The sequence below is a fragment of the Mizuhopecten yessoensis genome, unplaced genomic scaffold (genome assembly GCF_002113885.1).
Source record: "Mizuhopecten yessoensis strain PY_sf001 unplaced genomic scaffold, ASM211388v2 scaffold3053, whole genome shotgun sequence".
Classification (NCBI taxonomy): domain Eukaryota; kingdom Metazoa; phylum Mollusca; class Bivalvia; order Pectinida; family Pectinidae; genus Mizuhopecten; species Mizuhopecten yessoensis.
In genome coordinates this window covers 128,238-153,453 of record NW_018404852.1, presented here as the reverse complement: position 1 = coordinate 153,453, position 25,216 = coordinate 128,238, and the positions used below count along the sequence as shown (strand labels likewise).

Below are 25,216 nucleotides of genomic sequence, written 5' to 3'. Positions count from 1 at the left end.
TCGTACCTTCAATCATCCGTTACATGGCTTGACTGCTGGTGGCGGCGCCACACAGACCCAAACTTTGGTCAGGTTTTGTCTGCCGGATGTCTCAAATCACCAGCTCAATCAGCCATCCTTCTACCTGTTATACGTAGACGATATATACATCACCTCTGGAGCTGGTAAGTGTGTGTTACGTACCAAATAAAGCAGTCTCGGTCGGCCAATACAGCATAGTAAGCCCATTGCGATAATTCAATTCCTACCTATCGATACATCATTTAGTTACTGAATGAATTCACCTGCCCATTCCTTACTAGTAAAGTATACCCAATGTTATTTACAACCAGACAACCGGATGTGACCTAAGGTCAACCAGTGGGCTTGCATTATGTACATATTCCTAAAGTACAAAGCTCATACGAACTATAGCTTAGGAATGGAACCATGTATGTTTGTATGGAGGGAGTTGAACGTGTCCAAACATTACATTTGTTTCCCTCAACTGGACAAAATGCAAGACAGTCACAAAATAAACAATTTCTGTCTGATCATTATCGACTACGGATAAAATCAAACTGTTGTAATGTGTGGGATGGTCTACAATAGTAATGTTATATGTTATCAGGTTGCTGTAATGTGTGGGATGGTCTACAATAGTAATGCTATATGTTATCAGGTTGTTGTTATGTGTGGGATGGTCTACAATAGTAATGTTATATGTTATCAGGTTGTTGTAATGGGTTGGATGGTCTGCAATAGTAATGTTATATGTTATCAGGTTGTTGTAATCTGTGGGATGGTCTACAATAGTAATGTTATATGTTATCAGGTAATGTTATATGTTATCGGGTTGTTATTATGGGTGTGAGAGGGGGTCTACAATAGTAATGGTATTTGTTATCAGGTTGTTGTAATGTGTGGGATGGTCTGCAATAGTAATGTTATATGTTATCAGGTTGTTGAAATGTGTGGGAGGGGTCTACAATAGTAATGTGATATGTTTTCAGGTTGTTGTTATAGGTGAGAGGGAGTCTACAATAGTAATGTTATATGTTATCGGGTTGTTGTTATGTGTGAGGGGATCTACAATAGTAATGTTATATGTTATCAGGTTGCTGTAATGTGTGGGATGGTCTACAATAGTAATGCTATATGTTATCAGGTTGTTGTAATGTGTGGGATGGGCTACAATAGTAATGTTATATGTTATCAGGTTGTTGCAATGTGTGGGATGGTCTACAATAGTAATGTTATATGCTATCAGGTTGTTGTTATGTGTGGGAGGGGGTCTACAATAGTAATGTGATATGTTATCAGGTTGTTGTAATGTGTGGGATGGGCTACAATAGTAATGTTATATGTTATCAGGTTGTTGTTATGTGTGAGGGGATCTACAATAGTAATGTTATATGTTATCAGGTTGCTGTAATGTGTGGGATGGTCTACAATAGTAATGCTATATGTTATCAGGTTGTTGTAATAGGTGAGAGGGGGTCTACAATAGTAATGGTATATGTTATCAAGTTGTTGTAATGGGTGGGATGGTCTGCAATAGTAATGTGATATATTATCAGGTTGTTGTAATAGGTGAGAGGGGGTCTACAATAGTAATGTTACATGTTATCAGGTTGTTGTTATGTGTGGGAGGGGGTCTACAATAGTAATGTGATATGTTATCAGGTTGTTGTAATAAGTGATAGGGAGTCTACAATAGTAATGTTATATGTTATCGGGTTGTTGTTATGTGTGAGGGGATCTACAATAGTAATGTTATATGTTATCAGGTTGTTGTAATCTGTGGGATGGTCTACAATAGTAATGTTATATGTTATCAGGTTGTTGTTATGTGTGGGATGGTCTACAATAGTAATGTTATATGTTATCAGGTTGTTGTAATGTGTGGGATGGTCTACAATAGTGTTGTTGTAATGGGTGGGATGGTCTGCAATAGTAATGTTATATGTTATTAGGTTGTTGTAATGGATGGGATGGTCTGCAATAGTAATGTTATATGTTATCAGGTTGTTGTTATGTGTGAGGGGATCTACAATAGTAATGTTATATGTTATCAGGTTGTTATAATGGGTGTGAGAGGGGGTCTACAATAGTAATGGTATTTGTTATCAGGTTGTTGTAATGTGTGGGATGGTCTGCAATAGTAATGAGATATATTATCAGGTTGTTGTAATAGGTGAGAGGGAGTCTACAATAGTAATGTTATATGTTATCAGGTTGTTGTAATGTGTGGGATGGTCTACAATAGTAATGTTATATGCTATCAGGTGGTTGTTATGTTTGGGAGGGGGTCTACAATAGTAATGTTATATGTTATCAGGTAATGTTATATGTTATCGGGTTGTTATTATGGGTGTGAGAGGGGGTCTACAATAGTAATGGTATTTGTTATCAGGTTGTTGTAATGTGTGGGATGGTCTACAATAGTAATGGTTTATGTTATCAGGTTGTTGTAATGTGTGGAATGGTCGGCAATAGTAATGTTATATGTTATCAGGTTGTCGTAATGTGCGGGAGGGGGTCTACAATAGTAATGTGATATGTTATCAGGTTGTTGTAATATGTGAGAGGGAGTCTACAATAGTAATGTTATATGTTATCAGGTTGTTGGAATGTGTGGGAGGGGGTCTACAATAGTAATGTTTTATGTTATCAGGTTGTTGTAATGGGTGGGATGGTCTGCAATAGTAATGGTATATGTTATCAGGTTGTTGTAATAGGTGGGAGGGGGTCTACAATAGTAATGCTATATGTTATCAGGTTGTAGTAATGTGTGAGAGGGGGTCTACAATGGTAATGTTATATGTTATCAGGTTGTTGTTATGTGCGAGGGGATCTACAATAGATCAGGTTGTTGCAATGTGTGGGATGGTCTACAATAGTAATGTTATATGCTATCAGGTGGTTGTTATGTTTGGGAGGGGGTCTACAATAGTAATGTTATATGTTATCAGGATGTTGTAATTGGTGGGATGGTCTGCAATAGTAATGTTATATGTTATCAGGTCGTTGTAATGTGCGGGAGGGGGTCTACAATAGTAATGTGATATGTTATCAGGTTGTTGTAATAGGTGATAGGGAGTCTACAATAGTAAAGTTATATGTTATCAGGTTGTTGTAATGTGTGGAATGGTCGGCAATAGTAATGTTATATGTTATCAGGTTGTCGTAATGTGCGGGAGGGGGTCTACAATAGTAAAGTGATATGTTATCAGGTTGTTGTAATGGGTGGGAGGGGGTCTACAATAGTAATGCTATATGTTATCAGGTTGTTGTAATAGGTGAGAGGGAGTCTACAATAGTAATGTTATATGTTATCAGGATGTTGTAATTGGTGGGATGGTCTGCAATAGTAATGTTATATGTGTTATATGTTATCAGGTAATGTTATATGTTATCAGGTTGTTATAATGGGTGTGAGAGGGGGTCTACAATAGTAATGTTACATGTTATCAGGTTGTTGTTATGTGTGGGAGGGGGTCTACGATAGTAATGTTATATGTTATCAGGTAATGTTATATGTTATCGGGTTGTTATTATGGGTGTGAGAGGGGGTCTACAATAGTAATGTTATATGTTGTCAGGTAATGTTATATGTTATCGGGTTGTTATTATGGGTGTGAGAGGGGGTCTACAATAGTAATGTTATATGTTGTCAGGTAATGTTATATGTTATCGGGTTGTTATTATGGGTGTGAGAGGGGGTCTACAATAGTAATGTTATATGTTATCAGGGTGTTGTAATTGGTGGGATGGTCTGCAATAGTAATGTTATATGTTATCAGGTTGTTATAATGGGTGTGAGAGGGGGTCTACAATAGTAAAGGTATATGTATCAGGTTGTTGTAATTTGTGGGAGGGGGGTCTACAATAGTAATGTTATATGTTATTAGGTTGTTGCAATGTGTGGGATGGTCTACAATAGTAATGTTATATGCTATCAGGTTGTTGTAATGGGTCGATGGTCTACAATAGTAATGTTATATGTTATCAGGTAATGTTATATGTTATCGGGTTGTTATTATGGGTGTGAGAGGGGGGCTACAATAGTAATGGTATATGTATCAGGTTGTTGTAATGTGTGGGAGGGGGGCTACAATAGTAATGTTATATGTTATCAGGTTGTTATAATGGGTGTGAGAGGGGGTCTACAATAGTAAAGGTATATGTATCAGGTTGTTGTAATTTGTGGGAGGGGGGTCTACAATAGTAATGTTATATGTTATTAGGTTGTTGTTATGTGTGGGAGGGGGTCTACAATAGTAATGTTTTATGTTATCAGGTTGTTGTAATGTGTGGGAGGGGGACTACAATAGTAATGTTTTATGTTATCAGGTTGTTGTAATGGGTGGGATGGTCTACAATAGTAATGGTATATGTTATCAGGCTGTTGTAATGGGTGGGAGGGGGTCTACAATAGTAATGCTATATGTTATCAGGTTGTAGTAATGTGTGAGAGGGGGTCTACAATGGTAATGTTATATGTTATCAGGTTGTTGTTATGTGCGAGGGGATCTACAACAGTAATGTTATATGTTATCAGGTTGTTGTAATTGGTGGGATGGTCTGCAATAGTAATGTTATATGTGTTATATGTTATCAGGTAATGTTATATGTTATCGGGTTGTTATTATGGGTGTGAGAGGGGGGCTACAATAGTAATGGTATATGTATCAGGTTGTTGTAATGTGTGGGAGGGGGGCTACAATAGTAATGTTATATGTTATCAGGTTGTTATAATGGGTGTGAGAGGGGGTCTACAATAGTAATGTTACATGTTATCAGGTTGTTGTTATGTGTGGGAGGGGGTCTACGATAGTAATGTTATATGTTATCAGGTAATGTTATATGTTATCGGGTTGTTATTATGGGTGTGAGAGGGGGTCTACAATAGTAATGGCATTTGTTATCAGGTTGTTGTAATGTGTGGGATGGTCTACAATAGAAATGGTATATGTTATCAGGTTGTTGTAATGTGGGGGAGGGTCTACAATAGTAATGTTATATGTTATCAGGTAATTTTATATGTTATCAGGTTGTTATAATGGGTGTGAGAGGGGGTCTACAATAGTAATGGCATTTGTTATCAGGTTGTTGTAATGTGTGGGATGGTCTACAATAGTAATGTTATATGTTATCAGGGTGTTGTAATTGGTGGGATGGTCTGCAATAGTAATGTTATATGTTATCAGGTCGTTGTAATGTGCGGGAGGGGGTCTACAATAGTAAAGTGATATGTTATCAGGTTGTTGTAATGGGTGGGAGGGGGTCTACAATAGTAATGCTATATGTTATCAGGTTGTTGTAATAGGTGAGAGGGAGTCTACAATAGTAATGTTATATGTTATCAGGATGTTGTAATTGGCGGGATGGTCTGCAATAGTAATGTTATATGTTATCAGGTCGTTGTAATGTGCGGGAGGGGGTCTACAATAGTAATGTGATATGTTATCAGGTTGTTGTAATAGGTGATAGGGAGTCTACAATAGTAATGTTATATGTTATCAGGTAATTTTATATGTTATCAGGTTGTTATAATGGGTGTGAGAGGGGGTCTACAATAGTAATGGTATATGTATCAGGTTGTTGTAATGTGTGGGAGGGGGGTCTACAATAGTAATGTTATATGTTATTAGGTTGTTGTTATGTGTGGGAGGGGGTCTACAATAGTAATGTGATATGTTTTCAGGTTGTTGTTATAGGTGGGAGGGAGTCTACAATAGTAATGTTATATGTTATCAGGTTTTTGTAATGTGTGAGATGGTCTACAATAGTAATGTTATATGTTATCAGGATGTTGTAATTGGTGGGATGGTCTGCAATAGTAATGTTATATGTTATCAGGTTGTTGTACTGTGTGGGAGGGGGTCTACAATAGTAATGCTATATGTTATCAGGTTGTTGTAATGTGTGGGATGGTCTACAATAGTAATGTTATATGTTATCAGGTTGTTGTAATGTGTGGGAGGGATCTACAATAGTAATGATATATGTTATCAGGTTGTTGTAATGTGTGGGATGGTCTACAATAGTAACGTTATATGTTATCAGGTTGTTGCAATGTGTGTGAGGGGGTCTACAATATTACTGTTATAGGAATGGATGAACACTCTGGCAGCGGACTTATATTCGCTGTTAAGCTTTTTCAACAACAACACGTATCTTCGTCATGATCAAACGCCATTACGGCTACCGCCTTTTCTGTGTTTCGCCAGCTTGCTTGGCCAAAACTTTAGCTACTTTAGCCCACGATCCGTCAATATCTCTAGCGGAAAAGGACACCTCGTGCTGACATTACACGTTTTGACGTCACATCCTTGTAGTGTGGCATTCTTCGAATTATGTTCACCTTCTCTGTCCAGGATTTATGTTGCAGGAAATCTAACTTGTCACAGACATCTTTAAATTCCGAGAAATGAACAAACAAACAGTTAATAACTGCACCATTGCCACAATGTCACCAAGAAGATTTACGATCATCTAGAGTGTATAAAGGAACATAATAGAATAACAGAGTATCAACACTCTATGACAAAACGCAGGGAAATTAATTGCAATCCCGGAACAATTGTATTACTATTGCCTCCGCCAAATCTAGTAGCAATTGTGATGTCCTCTGTCAAATCAAGAAAAGTAGGTCGGTCATCGCACACAGCGAACGTGGCTTCACTAAAGACGTTGAAATTCAGGAATTTGAAACCAGGTCATGGAGGTGACCGTAAGTAAGAACACGTGTTGAGCTTCCAAGGTTGGACGTTTTAAAATTTATTCTGTTTTCAATGATTACGTAATGCTTAAAAGTTCAAGCATGAATCATGGAGTATCACGGCAGGACATCGGTGTCTTAACAGTAGAAATGTTTGACTTTGCAAATATATACGGCATATAAAAACAAGTGACAAAAGAAATTACCTTCTAACAATGGAGGAAATTTGGCATCAATTCGGCAGAAACCAATCTGGTCCAATACAGTTCCGATGAAAAAAAATGGCTTACAATTCAGCCGTGATAACAGCCAACGCACGTGGATATAGTGTTTGAATCTGGGCATAACTTTTCAAAAAGAATATCAAAATGAAAATTAATTATCAAAGTCTACAACTATCGTGCATACTGATGCAGAGCAGAAACGGCACCATTGTGTCTAGTACTTGGACGATAGACAGTATAGCATTTTTGGATCAAGTGCTGGTAGTATTAGCATTGCCATGTTCTCATTTTTAATTTTTGGAGTTGGATTCCCATTTGAACAATCCTTGGACCTCAATTTTGCTAAGGAACCTACTTTAGTAAAGAATTAGATGTCAAACCACATTCAACAATCTGCATGATAGGTATGTACGTGCCAGTTGTGTCTGCAGACAAAATTATAAAAATGAGTTCCTTGTTGATAATATGCTTGTTAAGTTCAATCGCAAGTTTTTCCAGCTATCTATAGGCATTCCCGTGGGATCAAACTGTTTCCCTCTTCTGGCCGATTTGTTTGTGTTTTCATATAAAGCTGAATTTATTGATAAGCTTATCAGGACTGGTTACAAAATCCTAGCCAAGTCATTCAATTGCATAATCAGATATATCAAAGATGCGCTGTCTAAGACAAGAAAATTATTGACCACATCGACCGTTTACCACTTTCCACAATCTTTACTTGCAGCATGACCAACAGGGACGGCTTTCTACTAAGCTGTATGATATGAAGAACGATTTCGACCTGTCCTTATAACGCCCCTGCTTCTCCTACCTACTGTATACTTACATATCCTAGTTGATTCGATACTCAGGAGCTTGTTCCGAATATCATGACTTCTGTCATATATGTCGACTGATGTCGGAAATCTGATAAACAGGGTTTCCAGAGATGCAGGTATATGAAGACTATGGACAAGGGTTATGGTCACCATCATGATCACATTTTGGAATATGCTATTTCGTTATACGATATGTTTTTGGTTATGTTCATTAGAGTGCCTTATGGTTTGTTGTCACTAATACTTGGTATGAGGACGAGACATCACTTGGGCTTGACCTAAATGTACATGGCGGATGTTGTCGATGAAGCAGAAGACGCTTACCCTTCAGGAACACCTGGTCTTATTCTACAAGGGTCCGCTTGTAAATCTTCCCTTTTTTTCATAGTTTGCCCTTGTTTTATTGATTATGAGTTCGACTTGTTGTTTGTTGACATTTGGTATTCATTTGTTGGTAAGAGAAATATATATATATATATATATCACAATAGGTCACGAGTGTGTTTGGCTCAGGTGATCTAAAAACTGTTTAACATAACATTAAAAGTTATTGTTCATCGTTAATAAGATCAATCATATTAGAATGATTTAAAAGTCATATTGATATTATATTGGGTTTACAATCTATATGAAGAGAATAATATGCCCACTAAGGCATGCTATGGAATGGTAAATGTATATACATGTGATACAGTCCGAACAAAATGCCTTGGAAGTACAAGCTCCCCACAATGTACATACACAGACAGCGAGTTTCCCCCAATTAAATTAGTCCGTGGATACATTTTGATATTATTGTATATCCTCCACGTCAAATGTCTGTCTGTTGACATTTACAGGGAGATAACATGTCACGACAATACGCATCATTTTTTATGTAGGGGAAAACAAGTGACTACCAAAGAGTCGACAAAATCGTAATTCGATTTCAAATTCGATAAAACTAGGGCAAGATATGAAACAAAACTAGTGGAATAAAACCACGTGTTTTCGGCAGTGTGAGCGTCTTCTGTTCCATCGACAATACCCGCCGTGTAAATCTAGGTCAAATCAAAATAATGTCGCGTCCTCAGAGCGGGCTAGTAACTACGAAACAAGGCATAGTAATGAGCAAATGATTGACCTTCATACCAACCAACGAAACAGCATACTTCCCTATGAGATCATTATGGTGACCATATATCTTGTCCATAGCTTCCATCATCCTGCATCTCTGGAAACCCTGTTCTGTGAGTCTGTTCATCATAAGTCGACATTTATCACGGAAATCACGATATTTGGATCAAGGTCTTGAATACCGAATCAACGGCCTCATGTAAATACCGCAGGTTGGGAAAGCATGGATGTTCTTTTCAAGAAAGGTAAAGTCCAAATTGGTCATATGGTAAACAAAGATCGTGGTAAGCAGCTGTTGTACACGTGTCTGAAGTGTCCTCGATTGAAGTTCATGAGGGTATATACCTTCGACGTGGTAAATAAATGTCTTGTAATATCAAAAAGTGAAATGGAAGGACTAGGGAGGGGTTTTGTTTTCGTCCTGATATATGCTCTTCAATAAATTCAGCCTCATATGAAAACAAGAACATATCGACCAGATGAGGGGCACTGCATGTACAAGTGATGCAGACAAAGGACAATTTATCAGACGCTTTGTCTGCGGATACAACTACCAAACTCTTGTGCATCGGGGTCAAGTAATACAGACTTGTGTTTTGGTTTCATTTTTGATTTCAAGCTGCTTGTTCTTTTTCGAATGATGGGACTGATAAATTTAACTCACTCTGTAAGTGAATCCAACGCAGCATGCTCTTGTTTTGCCCAATGTCTGGCAAAGAATCCAGAAGTTTCTTGAAATTATCATTCCAATTGATAGAAGCAGTCAATTGATACACAACATCCACAACGAAAAGTTCCCGTCGCTTTGCATTGTGTGTGATATTAGACCGGTTTGACTACAGTTGTTTTGGGATGTAGAACAAAAACATATTGAAAGAGGGAGCTATTGGGTACTTTTGTATTTGACGAACGGTGGTATGTTTGCGCTTTGACAGCCTTTTAATGTGGGATATTACTGATTTAATGGCATCTATCCTCTTTTTTGCAAATCTGAATAACTTATTTGTTTTCAGTTAATACACTTTTAGACGATTAGCTTTTAATATATATTGGGTCATCGATCAGTATCAAATCTTTGTAAAGTTGGAGATATCATTTGTTTTAAGGTTTCAGGTGGTGCTTAATTGAGGTCCAAACTGTATAGCTATTATGGGTTTTTTGGGGGGTTACGCTTTCTGGGATGTCAGATGTAATAATGATTTAAATGTTTCCTGTGTCCTTTTTGGGCAAGGCGTTTGATGATGTCTTTTTTTCAATATCTAACAAATATAAATGTTTCTACTGAAAATATCAATATCTATATAATATGTAATATTCATAATTATATATTTTTTTACACAGGCTGACATTGTTCCTCGAGTACATGTTAACTAGACTTGCCATATGACGACAGACATGTGATACTATACCACGCCATTAAAATTTCTCTGTAAGCATACAACACTTCATAAGTATTAAAACAATATAAGGTAAAAGCTGCAGCACCAATGATATTTATATTTATTTACAGTGTGTGCGGCTGCTATCTGTATTGTTGTTGCAGAAAAAAATATTGCCTTGTCAAAGAAAGTGGAAGGGAGGTAACCCGTACTCAAATACTTGTAACACTAATTATACTTCAATACAAAGACTGTGGGCATGTTATAAATTAGCATCTATCTGATGGTGACTTGGGGTAAACGAACAAATAAAGTAAAATATCAACTTCCAGTTAAATACCACAGATCGTTAGTATCGTAATCATTTTACTGAAAATTTCGTTTGGTGGGAAGGAATCAAAATTCTACACAGGAACACAAGCACAATTTACTTAGTGCCCACAGAATATGTTTTGTCGTGCATTTAATGCCCAAGCGTTCCAACATCAAAAAGCGTCAATATGTTGATGACACATTTGAAATCAAATAGATATTCATTACATATGAAACTTAAACATGATCTAGGATCTCATGTCAGATTTTAAAACGAGCCTATGGTTTTTCGCTTCAACGTGGTTCTGGCAAACTAAAACGGGAAATCTGGAAATGAATTTAATAAATTTCATGTGAATCAAAACAAATTCAATATCCTTTTTAATGAGATTACCTAGAATGAATGTTCATATCTGCGGGAAGCACATGTCTTTTGACTTTATTGCTATTGTTTTCAGTCAATACTATGTCATCACACCATGACGTCAGAACGTCAAATTCCAAACAATTGCTTCCACTAGTTAATATCTATGTAACAGTAATTAGCATATTGGCTTAATTCATGAATAACATTCAATATGTGCCTTATCTTTTAAAAAACACACAATTTTTATGATTTTGTGAGAACAAATCACCTCAAGTCTTCAACGGTGGATTGGTTGCAGATTCTATATGTAGTTCCTGAACATTTGAGAGGATATTTGAAATAGTTTAACCCGTTCTAAGACTTAAACAGTTTTGTGATATAACGAAAAATAAAACTTTCATACATGAGTACACGCTGATGAAACATGCTACAAGGGAGTTTCCGATGATATTTGTATATTTCTATCAAATCCTTCACAAAATTTCTTAAAAGCTTTTCTTGGGCAAGCAAATGTCTTCCAAATTCACAAAAACACAAAACAAGGTTAAGATACACCAATGGACGTTTTATAAAAACACATATTCATCGTTAATAAAACACATATATGATACTCGTGTCTCTATTAACCAAATACCTGTAGTTCCAGTAATGACTCAATGATATTATTTTTATGACTTTCACTCAATCCATCATCCAAAGTTCCAAATACATTAACATGTAAAACATGGACCAACAGTGTATACTCAAATCGTACTTGACTGTAGGCATCATGTGTAAGGGGCCCCAACTACTGCTGATCACAGAGAGCCGCCCTACATAGGAGATTTTAGCATCCCCATTAGCCTACTCAAAAAAACACTTAGTATAACTCCATGCAAAATTCACATGAAAAACAAACAAGTAATAACCCTATTTAAAATGCCTGCCTTTTCAATAACTGATCACTTTAACCACAAAAGGTAACATGTGTATAAGATTAGTAAGAACTAAATGAAAACGACATGTGTATTCAACCCCTCCTCCGAGATATTGAATTATGCAAAATTACTTGTCGTATTTTATGTGGTATGTACACACTTAATGTATTCATGTACCTCTTTGTTGAAGTAACATTTATGCTGCATGGTTCGGTATATGTATATTGTAACTTGAAGCAAAATTATTAAAATGACCCCCCCCCCCCCCCCCCCCCAAACNATAGCTATCATGTATGTATAAACATGAATTCACTAAGCCATAGATTAGCTATCATGTATATATAAACATGAATTCACTAAGCCATAGATTAGCTATCATGTATGTATAATCATACATTCACTAAGCTATATATTAGCTAACATGTATATATAAACATGAATTCACTAAGCCATAGATTAGCTATCATGTATGTTTAAACTTGAATTCACTAAGCCATAGATTAGCTAACATGTATGTATAAACATACATTCACTAAGCCATAGATTATCATACATACATATATATATAAACTTGAATTCACTAAGCCATAGATAAGCTAACATGTATATATAAACATACATTCACTAAGCTATAGATTAGCTAACATGTATGTATAAACATACATTCACTAAGCCATAGATAAGCTAACATGTCTATATAAACATACATTCACTAGGCCATAGATTACCTAACATGTATATATAAAAATACATTCACTAAGCTATAGATTATCATACATATATATATAAACTTGAATTCATTAAGCCATAGATTAGCTATCATGTATGTATAAACATACATTCACTAAGCCATAGATTAGCTAACATGTATATATAAACATGAATTCACTTAGCCACAGATTAGCTTACATGTATGTATAAACATACATTCACTAAGCCATAGATTAGCTAACATGTATGTATAAACATACATTCACTAAGCCATAGATTAGCTAACATGTATGTATAAACATACATTCACTAAGCCATAGATTAGCTAACATGTATGTATAAACATACATTCACTAAGCCATAGATTAGCTAACATGTATGTATAAACATACATTCACTAAGCCATAGATTAGCTAACATGTATATATAAACATAAATTCACTAAGCCACAGATTAGCTTACATGTATGTATAAACATACATTCACTAAGCCATAGATTAGCTAACATGTATGTATAAACATACATTCACTAAGCCATAGATTAGCTAACATGTATGTATAAACATACATTCACTAAGCCATAGATTAGCTAACATGTATGTATAAACATACATTCACTAAGCCATAGATTAGCTAACATGTATATATAAACATGAATTCACTTAGCCACAGATTAGCTTACATGTATGTATAAACATACATTCACTAAGCCATAGATTAGCTAACATGTATGTATAAACATACATTCACTAAGCCATAGATTAGCTAACATGTATGTATAAACATGAATTCACTAAGCCACAGATTAGCTTACATGTATGTATAAACATGAATTCACTATGCCATAGATTAGCTATCATGTATGTATAAACATACATTCACTAAGCCATAGATTAGCTTACATGTATGTATAAACATGAATTCACTAAGCCACAGATTAGCTTACATGTATGTATAAACATGAATTCACTATGCCATAGATTAGCTATCGTGTATGTATAAACATACATTCACTAAGCCATAGATTAGCTAACATGTATGTATAAACATACATTCACTTAGCCATAGATTAGCTTACATGTATGTATAAACATGAATTCATTAAGCTATAGATTAGCATACATCTTTATATAAACATAAATTCACTAAGCCATAGATTAGCTAACATGTATGTATAAACATACATTCACTAAGCCATAGATTATCATACATACATATATATATAAACATAAATTCACTAAGCCATAGATTAGCTTACATGTATGCATAGACATGAATTCACTTAGCCATTGATTAGCTAACATGTATGTATAAACATACATTCACTAAGCCATAGATTTAATAGCTTACATGTATGTTTAAACATGAATTCACTAAGCTATAGATTAGCTATCATGTATGTATAAACATACATTCACTTAGCCATAGATTAGCTATCATGTATATATAAACATGAATTCACTAAGCCACAGATTAGCTTACATGTATGTATAAACTTGAATTCACTAAGCCATAGATTAGCTAACACGTATATATAAACATACATTCACTAAGCTATATATTAGCTAACATGTATATATAAACATGAATTCACTAAGCCACAGATTAGCTTACATGTATGTATAAACTTGAATTCACTAAGCCATAGATTAGCTATCATGTATATATAAACATGAATTCACTAAGCCATAGATTAGCTTACATGTATGTACAGACATGAATTCACTTAGCCATAGATTAGCTTACATGTATGTATAAACTTGAATTCACTAAGCCATAGATTAGCTTACATGTATGCATAGACATGAATTCACTTAGCCATTGATTAGCTAACATGTATGTATAAACATACATTCACTTAGCCATAGATTAGCTGTCATGTATGTATAAACATGAATTCACTAAGCCACAGATTAGCTTACATGTATGTATAAACATGAACTCACTAAGCCATAGATTAGCTAACACGTATATATAAACATACATTCACTAAGCCATAGATTTAATAGCTTACATGTATGTTTAAACATGAATTCACTAAGCTATAGATTAGCTATCATATATGTATAACATGAATTCACTTAGCCATAGATTAGCTTACATGTATGTATAGACATGAATTCACGTAGCCAGAGATTAGCTAACATGTATGTATAAACATATACATACATTCACTAAGCTATAGATTAGCTATCATGTATGTATAAACATACATTCACTAAGCCATAGATTAGCTAACATGTATGTGTAACATGAATTCACTTAGCCATAGATTTGCTTGCATGACTTTTGTATAAAAACCTTCTCACTAAGACGTCGGTTAGTATGTATATATGAACTGTGTATAAAAATAAATCAACCAAAAATCATGAAGGAATTTAGTGCTTGCTACTAAAATAACATCCTCAATATCCAGGGGTTAAGCTCATGTACGCTCTCTGCACCCCTGGAATAATAGGTCATTGCAAAATTGAAGGCACAAAGAAAGTTTTTTGATTATTATTGATCATGTTTGCTGTATGAGAGTACAGTGTGGCCAGTAACTAGTTACGGTGCTACTATAAGGGGTACACGTACATTTAGTTGTATTGTGGCTATTCAAAATCATGTGACACGATAATAAACTAATTTGAATTGAATTCAATTGAACTGATTGGTCTCCGGTGAAAAATACCTGACCAATCACAAGGCTAATACCTGTTCTTTGAAGATTACAAAGGGGCGACACCTGACTTCAAAGTCAGTCATTTTTTACCATTACGCAACCGCAAGATTCTTTTGATGTACATCAAAGGATCGACCTAATCTTCTTGTCTCATCAACGAGGTGGTGCACACCTGAGCCTTCAGTTTTGCAATAACAAATTCAATGGGGAGCAGAGAGTACAAGTTAGCATAACCCCTGGATATTGAGGATGCTGAAATAACAACAGGTGAGATTGACTTTCCTTTCTGAAAGCTGGTCACAACGTTTTGGCTGTATGAGCTGATGTAGATGGTGGCCTGATGGCAGAATAAATGGCCGTTATAATGGACACATGAATCATTGCAGCTGACCTCTGGAGATGACAAGAACATTACATGAATTGTATACAATACTGAGGCTACACCAGGAACGAATGAGTTGGTTTTTTTCCTGGCCATGCCTCCTTCGCGTATTTCTTCTTTTTTGGTTCTTTGCTGCCTTCCTCCATAGAGAACACGACCGCGGGTACAGGGTTGACGGGGGCCACTGGTTCTGTCTCGACCAGATCTGGTGCCAAATTTAGCATAGGAAGTCCTAGTTTCTGAGCAATACTTAGGGTACCTCCAGCACCCACTCCTGGCACACTTCCAAGATCTGCGTATAAACTGGGTGTAGAGTATGAAAAACTCTGCAGTCTTTTTGTAATATTGTCTGTCATTGAAATGGCATTCAAACCTCCGTCCAGTCTTGCTCGCTATACACAGGTAAAAAGTTAGACAAGAATTATTAAAAACTTATATTTGGTTTATTTAGGAATAATAAACAATGCAAGCGATAATCCATATTATTTTTGAATGACAAAGTTAGCTATTGTTCAATCATTCGTTCCAACATTTCTTGAAACCAGTGTTAATATATTGCAAGATCAACATACCCTAAAATCATGTCGCAGTCTATATAAGGCTAAACTAAAAACTTCAAATGTTGATCAATCAAATTTTTCTCTGGGAATTGTTTTACACGTAAATTTAGATAAATACAAATGTGTAATGTAAAACGTCTTATAAGTTCAAATCATGTGTGATACATCAAAATGTGCAAAAACAATAAAAATGTATTAATAGATGATTCCAATAGGCACTAAGTCTAGACACTACTTCACGATCTCTGAAACTGGTCTGTTTTTGGATATATAAAATTTTTCCACTCTTAATATTTCTTCAGTTGCACTTTCCTGACTTCCTACATCAATATTTCAACACCATTGAACAGATACACAAACTACCTCAATACATTGTAATGTAGTATTACATGTAGGCACTGGGAAATACACAATAATATGTACCCTGGTAAACTACAAACCTTTTTTGGTATTACTGTTGTCTGTACAAGATTCCGAAAGCGTCCCACGGATGGGTCTATGTCCTCTGTTTAATACAAAGAAACAAATATGTCAATAAACTAAAAATCATAATATGACAACTTATCATTTAATTAGGTCTTTACCACTCATTAAAATGTTATTGAATTAAGTTACCCTAAAATTTATCCTAACCTAAATCATATTTAGAAAGCTACGAGTCATTATATTCAAACAAGTGTATTTTCACCCTGTCAGTATATCTTGCATTTTAATATTCTTTGAAGGAGTATTAACTATTTTTCAGCAAGGATCACCCTTTTAAAAGGAAACAATAATCATTTTCTACACAAATAATTATTAAAGGAAATACCAGAAAGACTTCCACAATCTCTGCTCAACCTAAGGACCAAGTACTGAGGTACTATAGCATGTAGTGAAGTGCTTGGGGATGCCATAGCATGTACAATGTACAATGTCCCTAAGTGCCGAGGTACTATAGCATGTACTGAAGGGCTTGGGGATGCCATAGCATGTACAATGTCCCTCAGTGCCGAGGTAGGATAGCATGTACTGAAGTGTTTGGGGATGCCATAGCATGTACAATGTACAATGTCCCTAAGTGCCGAGGTACTATAGCATGTACTGAAGTGCTTGGGAATGCCATAGCATGTACAATGTACAATGTCACTCAGTGCCGAGGTACTATAGCATGTACTGAAGTGTTTGGGGATGCCATAGCATGTAGAATGTACAATGTCCCTCAGTGCCGAGGTAGGATAGCATGTACTGAAGTGTTTGTGGATGCCATAGCATGTACAATGTACAATGTCCCTCAGTGCCGAGGTATGATAGCATGTACTGAAGTGCTTGGGGATGCCATAGCATGTACAGTGTACAATGTCCCTCAGTACCGAGGTACTATAGCATGTACTGGAGTGCTTGGGGATGCCATAGCATTTACAATGTACAATGTCCCTCAGTGCCGAGGTATGATAGCATGTACTGAAGTTCTTGGGGATGCCATAGCATGTACAATGTACAATGTCCCTCAGTAACGAGGTACTTTAGCATGTACTGGAGTGTTTGGGGATGCCATAGCATGTACAATGTACAATGTCACTCAGTACCGAGGTACTATAGCATGTACTGGAGTGTTTGGGGATGCCATAGCATGTACAATGTACAATGTCCCTCAGTACCGAGGTACTTTAGCATGTACTGGAGTGTTTGGGGATGCCATAGCATGTACAATGTACAATGTCCCTCAGTAAAGAGGTACTTAAGCCTCATTTTAAGATTAATCACGAGTCTACCAGTGTGGCTTCCTTTGAACAACTGTAAATCGCCAAAAGTTAGTTGCAGGCAACATATATGGGGACCTTGTAGAACGCACTTTTTTACATTCTTAATAAAATAAGAAGGAAATTAAGTGATTAAAACATAAATTCTAAAGTTAAGGACTGTGTAACATACCTGGATTAATAACTTCATCTTCATCCTCAAAATTCACATGCGTGCTTTTGTGTTTCCTTTTCAATGGATTTGTAGAGTTCTTTTCATTAATTTCCACCATGGCTGTCACTCGCCTATTGTGGGCTGTATTAAATTCTGTTAAATTCTGTAAACAGGAACAAAAAAAATATAAAATTATCATATTCATAAATCTTTTAATTTCTTAATCATTACTGTGAATTGTGTATTTCCAGAACTGTACTGCACCCCTCTGTATGGCTACTCCAGGGGAAGTAGAAAAGTACCTACCAATGATTCCTTTGGAAAACAGATACTGGTATAAAAACCGGGTATTAAAGTATTTATATTATGTGGTATTATATTTAAAATCTAAACAAAATTTTACATCTCATATTTAATTCAATCAAGGAACAAATTTTACGTGACATGCTGCTGGTGATAACTGAATTTATTCAATGATCAATCAAAATTGTATAATGCTACAGGCAAAGGAATTCAAATTCCTTATTCCGTTTTTGCGTATTGCAGAGTTATCTGCTCTTGGGAGCAGGTATCGATTGTTACGTCACTTGTTTGTGAGAGCAGCGTCATCAATTTTTGAGAAAACGACGTAATTTTCTCGCACAAATCAATGACGTAACAATCAATACCTGCTCCCAAGAGAAGATAACTCTGCAATACGAAAAGACGGAATAGGTCATACTCGGACCACGCTTGATTTCAGTTTTATGGGTAGATACATGGTTAGGTGGTAAATCAGTCTAAATGTTATACTGAATTTTCTACCTTCTCTGTTAATTTCAATTCGTTTACTTTATAAAATCCATGTGAAGATAAAAAGTCAATAATACAAAGATTTATCTTTGGCCGAAACTGATAAGAAATTGAAATTTCAACCTACATCTAACTCTGTTTCAGACTCGGGCAGGCCCATTAGTCCTCCTTCCAATTCATCGGCTCGTTTGTCCTTCTCATCCCCATGGTTGGATGTGATCTGAGGACGTTCCCTGATGACGTACAGACGAGTTGAGGCTCCAAAGTGAAGCTCACTGTCTAAGGGCACCTGTTGAGGCTTGCGGGACTCTAAACGAATGTGTCCGATGTATGTTCCATGAGCTAAGAGTGGAAAAAATGATACTGTTAGTCTGTTGAAGCCAATGTAGATGTCGGTGTTAACAATGCCATTTTATAAGTTTGCTTCCTAGCAGAAGTAATGTTGGTACATGTATCATATAGGTATAGAATACTTTTCTTGGTTTGGTACTATTAATGGGCTGTTAGATAGAAATACAGACCCATACTAACCAAAGACCTAAACAACATCCGGTACACACACTCTCAACAAATACACTTATAAGGAGGTAGTAAAGGGTACAATGTTGTATGTGTCATCTGCTGGATAAACAAAACTACTCCGTAGTGAATCGGACGCTAAACAACTCAAACAAACAAACAAACGTCATGTAGTCAGATACCCTTGAGTAAGACAGCTCTTGTACTTTCTTGATTGTAGTTAATATATGTGTTTAGCCCTTTGAAATTAAATGATTTGAGTAATTTCTTAAAAATTAGACATAAAAACTGTGTCCATGTATTATGATAATGATCAACTTAGCTCAATGTTTGAGAGTTAAATGTTATGATATGCTATATCAAAATAGTAGCCAATGACACTACTTGTTTGAAAAATATTATTGTACCACAGAGACTGGTGGTTCTTTGCTAAGAACCGTTCTCCTGAGGTACATACAAGGATAAAGGTAATTGTCCTTGTGGTCCGTTGCTAAGAACCATTCTCCTGAGATACATATAAGTATTAAGGTAATTGTCCTTGTGGTCCTTTGCTAAGAACCGTTCTCCTGAGATATATAAAAGGATTAAGGTAATTGTCCTTTTGGTCCTTTGCCAAGAACCGTTCTCCTGAGATACATACAACGATTAAGGTAATTGTCATTGTGGTCCTTTGCTAAGAACTGTTCTCCTGATATACAAGGATTAAGGTAATTGTCCTTGTGGTCCTTTGCTAAGAACCGTTCTCCTGATATAAAAGAATTAAGGTAATTGTCCTTGTGGTCCTTTGCTAAGAACCGTTTCCCTGAGATACAAACAAGGATTAAGGTAATTGTCCTTGTGGTCCTTTGCTAAGAACTGTTCTCCTGAGATACATATAAGTATTAAGCTAATTGTCCTTGTGGTCCTTTGCTAAGAACCGTTTCCCTGAGATACAAACAAGGATTAAGGTAATTGTCCTTGTGGTCCTTTGCTAAGAACTGTTCTCCTGAGATACATATAAGTATTAAGGTAATTGTCCTTATGGTCCTTTGCTAAGAACCGTTCTCCTGAGATACAAACAAGGATTAAGGTAATTGTCCTTACCCGTATCTTGTCAAGAAAATGTAGTTCTAAAACTTACAATTCTTTTTTGGTGAAATAAAAATAGCACAATTGGTATAATAGAAAGGTATAGGAGAGGAGTCACTTACTGCTGCCCAAGTCTATGATGAACGGTCGGGATAAATGCTTGTGCCAAATCAGTGCTGCGTGAACTCGGGAACAAGATTGATGGTCAATGCAGAAATCACACATCAGTTTATTTCTTCCAAAGAAGTAACATTTTTTTTCATCTATCATAAGTTTCTGAAAGAAAAGTAAATGGCATCATGTGAAAAGCAAATGCACAATTCAACAGTAGGTTCGATTAATTTCAGGTCAATTCTAGTACACTGTACAAATAATTATATAGTATATGGTATACATATAGGGAATTCAAATAAAACAAGAAGGTAAATCAACTGCAAACTGATCTATAAATATAATGTTAGAGCTATATATGTAGGTATTTAATAGTTCGGCCCCTTTCTTGTTACACGAATCCTTTGCCTAGTATCAATGGGATTATCAAAACTTTTAATCGAGTCTTTTTTATTCTTCTGCTTAAAATACATATGACTGCCATCAAAAGCCTATAATGCCGTCTAATATTTACATTTAGGTTTATATGATACATAACAATGTGTGGCTATGGATAACATGTTGCTTATTCTTCAAGACAACAGCTGATACATGTAGCCAATTCCTAGTGCCAATATAAACTACAATGGCAAGCCAGGAAGCACTTTAATGTAGCACTCGTGTTAAAGTTATGTTTAAACAAGCTATACAAGATGTACAGAAAACACAACCTCTGTTCAAGTGCAACAGCTTACAAAATCATATAAATAGTATTGTATATATGGTAGGAAGGAAATAGGGTGTTACAAAGCTAATATACAACATGTACTTGTGAATTAGCAGTGGGAACCTTGTAGCCTCTACTTACATTAATGTCGTCAGACTATGTTTAAATATACCTTTTCAAATGGGCTAATGATAAGATGACAATATGTCCCAATGATATATCAGGGTATTTTGAGAAACAGACCCTGGGTCAAATTTGTCAAATTCATTGACAAAACTGAAGAATATCGAAAAAATTTCAAATGTCAAAATTGTGAAATGGAAAGCAGTATTGAATTGTTAACCACTGTCAAAATGTCTGATATATCATACTTTATGAATATGTGTTATTCATATAATCATCCAGAAGGACAGACACTATATAATAGTTGATATACATGTACAAATTGGGACAAATAAGGGGGTCATAGCTATCAGAGAACGGGCGCATATCATATACCTATAAAAGAGGATGATAAACCATAAAGCCACTGCGGTTTGTTGAATTTGATGCTATATCTGGCATAACCAATTCTTTACCAATATAATTTTTTTTGAGAAACTTATTAACGAGATCATATGCTTAAGGATAAAGTTTAACAATATCAAAGTTTTTGACTGAAAGTATCTGGTATAAGTAATGAAGAAGAGATACTGACTGCATGGCTCTCATCAGAGCTCCATGGTCTCCAGGTCACAGAAAAATACATTGGCCTGACCTAGCTAGCCAGAAGACCAATCTTACAAAATAATTCTTACGTCCCACATAATAACATTTGAAATGTAGATACAGATAATAATTACTTACTTTACAAATTTACCGATTTGACATATGATAATTGCTGTTATTTACAGATTTGCTGTTTAGACATTTCATTAAATTTCTGATATTGACAACAACAAGAGGCACATAGGGCTAGCACTTAAATTTGACTTTGACCTCATAACTGTAAAAAAGAAAAAGATTCACACATCTGGTCTACATAACGTACCCAAATATCATGACTAGACCAAATGGTTCTTAGGATATTGTTGTTAAAAGTTGTAGTTGACGCATGTGACCTTGAAAGTAGGTCAAGGTCATTTTAATGAGAACTTTATAGCATTCATCCTAGGTACCTACTGGGCAAATATCATGACCCTGGGCCTCATGGAACTTGAGAAGAACATTGTTAAAGCTGTTAACCTTTGACCCTGATTAGCACTTAAAGTTGACCTTTGACCTCATAACTGTGACAAAGAAAAAGATTCGCACTGCTGGTCTACATAACATATCCAAGTATCATGACTCTAGTCCTTATAGTCCTTTAAATATTGTTGTTCGATTTTTTTTAACATATTTGACCCCTGTGATCTTGAAAGTAGGTCAAGGTCATTTTAAAGAGGAAACTTTATAGCACTCCATCCTATCTACCTACTGGTCAAATGTCGTGACACTAGGTCCTCCAGTACTTCAGAAGAAGTCGTTCAAAAGAAAAAGTTGACGGAGGGACAGACGACGGACACCGCAGTACGGTATAAGCTCACATGGCACTTCGGGCCAGGTGAGCTAAAAACAAAACAGAATTTCATGCATGCATCAATGATATCCAACATACCTGTATCATTTTTCCATCTTTTAAAACATCTAAATGAAGACCTGTGGGTGGTTTACTGGCCCTGAAGAGAGACAAATCAAACAGCAAATGAGTCTACATGAAGTTGGCATAAATGTATTTAATATATAATTAATAAGCTTACCAAATGCTGTATTTATGTCTTGATATACATATAAAGTAAATTACTGATCATAAGCAGTCAGTTTGTTATTTAGTAGACATAATAAAAAAAAATATGTAATTTACAGGATATTAATATCCATCGATATTTGTTAATATATTTAAATTTTCTACACATATCTCGGTCTGTAAATACCTAAACGTGATTAAAAGTACTTTAAAATATATACGATACATATATGTATTTGTATAAGTATAAACATATTGGTAGGTTCTGAGCAGCTCTCTAGCATTTCTGAGAGAAGTGTTATATCAGATTTTACTACTGAGAGCTCGAGGGGCAACAGGAGGTAAATGAAACTAGGTATTAGTGCATCTGAATATAGATTATCTATCCCAGTTTGGAAGGCTCCAGGTTTGAACCCAGGTCAGACCTGCTGCATTTATCCACTGCAACATAATACATAAAGTGTCCATTTCTTGTATATTTTATCACCATTGCTACATTAGAGGATATTATTTATGTAGCAGAACTGGACTAGGTCAACGGTCGACAACCAGGTGGCTCAAATGGTAGAGTGTCTGTCTAAGAGTTTGGAGGTCCCAGGTTCAAACCCCTGTCTGGCAGTGCATATTTTCTCTCCTGATACAGTGGTGCATGTGGCCAACCCTTGCTTCAAGCATTTGGTGTACGCTTGGCAAGGGGATACCCTAACCTTGGTTTGTAAAAGGTTGCGTCTTCAGGGGCGAAGACTTAAAGGAGGGAGGAATGTAGCAAAACTAGACTTGGCTGATTGTCGGCAACCAGGTAACACAATAAGTAGAGCATATGTCTAGAGTTCGGAGTGTCCCATGTTCAAAGCCAGGTCTGGCCTAGCTGAGATAACATGTCTTCTGACAACAAGAGAATTTTTTATATATTGTGGCAGAGCAGACCGGGTATTAATCCCCTGTGGTATTAATATTATATTGAAGTAGTAGGTCTGGCTGTGCATTTTTTCAACAGGCCTGTTCAGTGTGATATGAAAAACATCATATATGCATTAATTAGACAGTGCATTAGACTGCAATTACTTTTCTATGATGGATAAAGGGGTCCAGTTTCGTTGTATATAATATCGGGATGCCTCGTGTCCTATTCATGATATTACGGTAAATAGCTATTCTAGATCTGTTCTGTAACTTATTAGATAACAGGTCCAGAACATATTAATTTCTATTCCAAACCTTATGTTATCAAAATTTAATGCGATATAAATTACTGAAGTGTTGCGTTTTAAAACAAGTTAGCATATTCTTTCATGAGCAAATAACGCTCGTGTTCGTGGACATGAGTACTGTATACAGAATATTGTTATGATGATCATGAGTTGTCATGTTTCCTTTTGATCATATGCAATGACTATATATTCACGCTCACTTAATAGTTAAACAACACAACCAAACAGTTTCCCGATTAAAACTAGGTATGCATTCTTAAAATGGCACGCATTTTTGCTACAAACCATGAAGGTACTTCGAAGTTGTTTATGAGTGGCCCACTGGTGGTAGCCATCTTGGGAATACAGTGCCCTCTGTTGTATCGGTTGAAAGGGGGGTAACTCTTACCTATACGCAACTGGCCCCGTTTGCCTCGAGCAAATGGGCTCGACGCTCAGCAGGGCCAAATATTAAAAACTTCAAAATTATTTTTGAATCGAACATTGTTTTCGAGTATTTCTATCGGAGTAAAGGATATTTGTATGAAAATGAAAATAAAACCTGTGTGTGCCAGAAATTCATTGACATTATTTTGTAGAAAATTATAGCTCTATATTTTTTTCATTTACAATCAGTTGATTTTCTAACCAGCTTTATCTTTATTTTATATATTACGTCTCTCCATCAATGAACAATTTAAAAGTATTTTCTCAGTACAATTTTTCAAAGAAGAATATATTTTCGCATACATTGTATCTGAATTAACTACGCGGGTTCTTAATTCAAAAACCTAAGGAGATAATTAAAAAATATCTTAAAACCACTAGTCTGTTAACACTGGACGGCGCGAACCGCATGTGTTTGGTTTAAACCTATTTTATTGACATATAATATGACAATAGGATTAGTCAGTAAGTTTTCCAACTTATAGATGACTTCTCCAAATAACATACATAACATATTTACAATTGAGGTCACGTGATGGCATGAAAGATAATATACATATAAGAA

General features: G+C 35.7%; 1 protein-coding gene across 1 annotated transcript; it reads right to left on the bottom strand.

The window, feature by feature from the left end:
• Positions 1–14,689: 14,689 nt before the first annotated feature.
• On the bottom strand, positions 14,690–24,577 carry LOC110446924 (nuclear inhibitor of protein phosphatase 1-like). The gene is made up of 7 exons (XM_021492268.1): positions 24,511–24,577; positions 22,886–22,946; positions 20,555–20,708; positions 18,973–19,187; positions 18,072–18,216; positions 16,598–16,662; positions 14,690–15,989 (listed from the first exon to the last, which is right to left on the bottom strand). Exons 1-7 carry the CDS (start codon positions 24,558–24,560, stop codon positions 15,654–15,656), a joined length of 1,026 nt encoding a protein of 341 aa, XP_021347943.1. The 5' UTR covers positions 24,561–24,577; the 3' UTR covers positions 14,690–15,653.
• Positions 24,578–25,216: the final 639 nt, after the last annotated feature.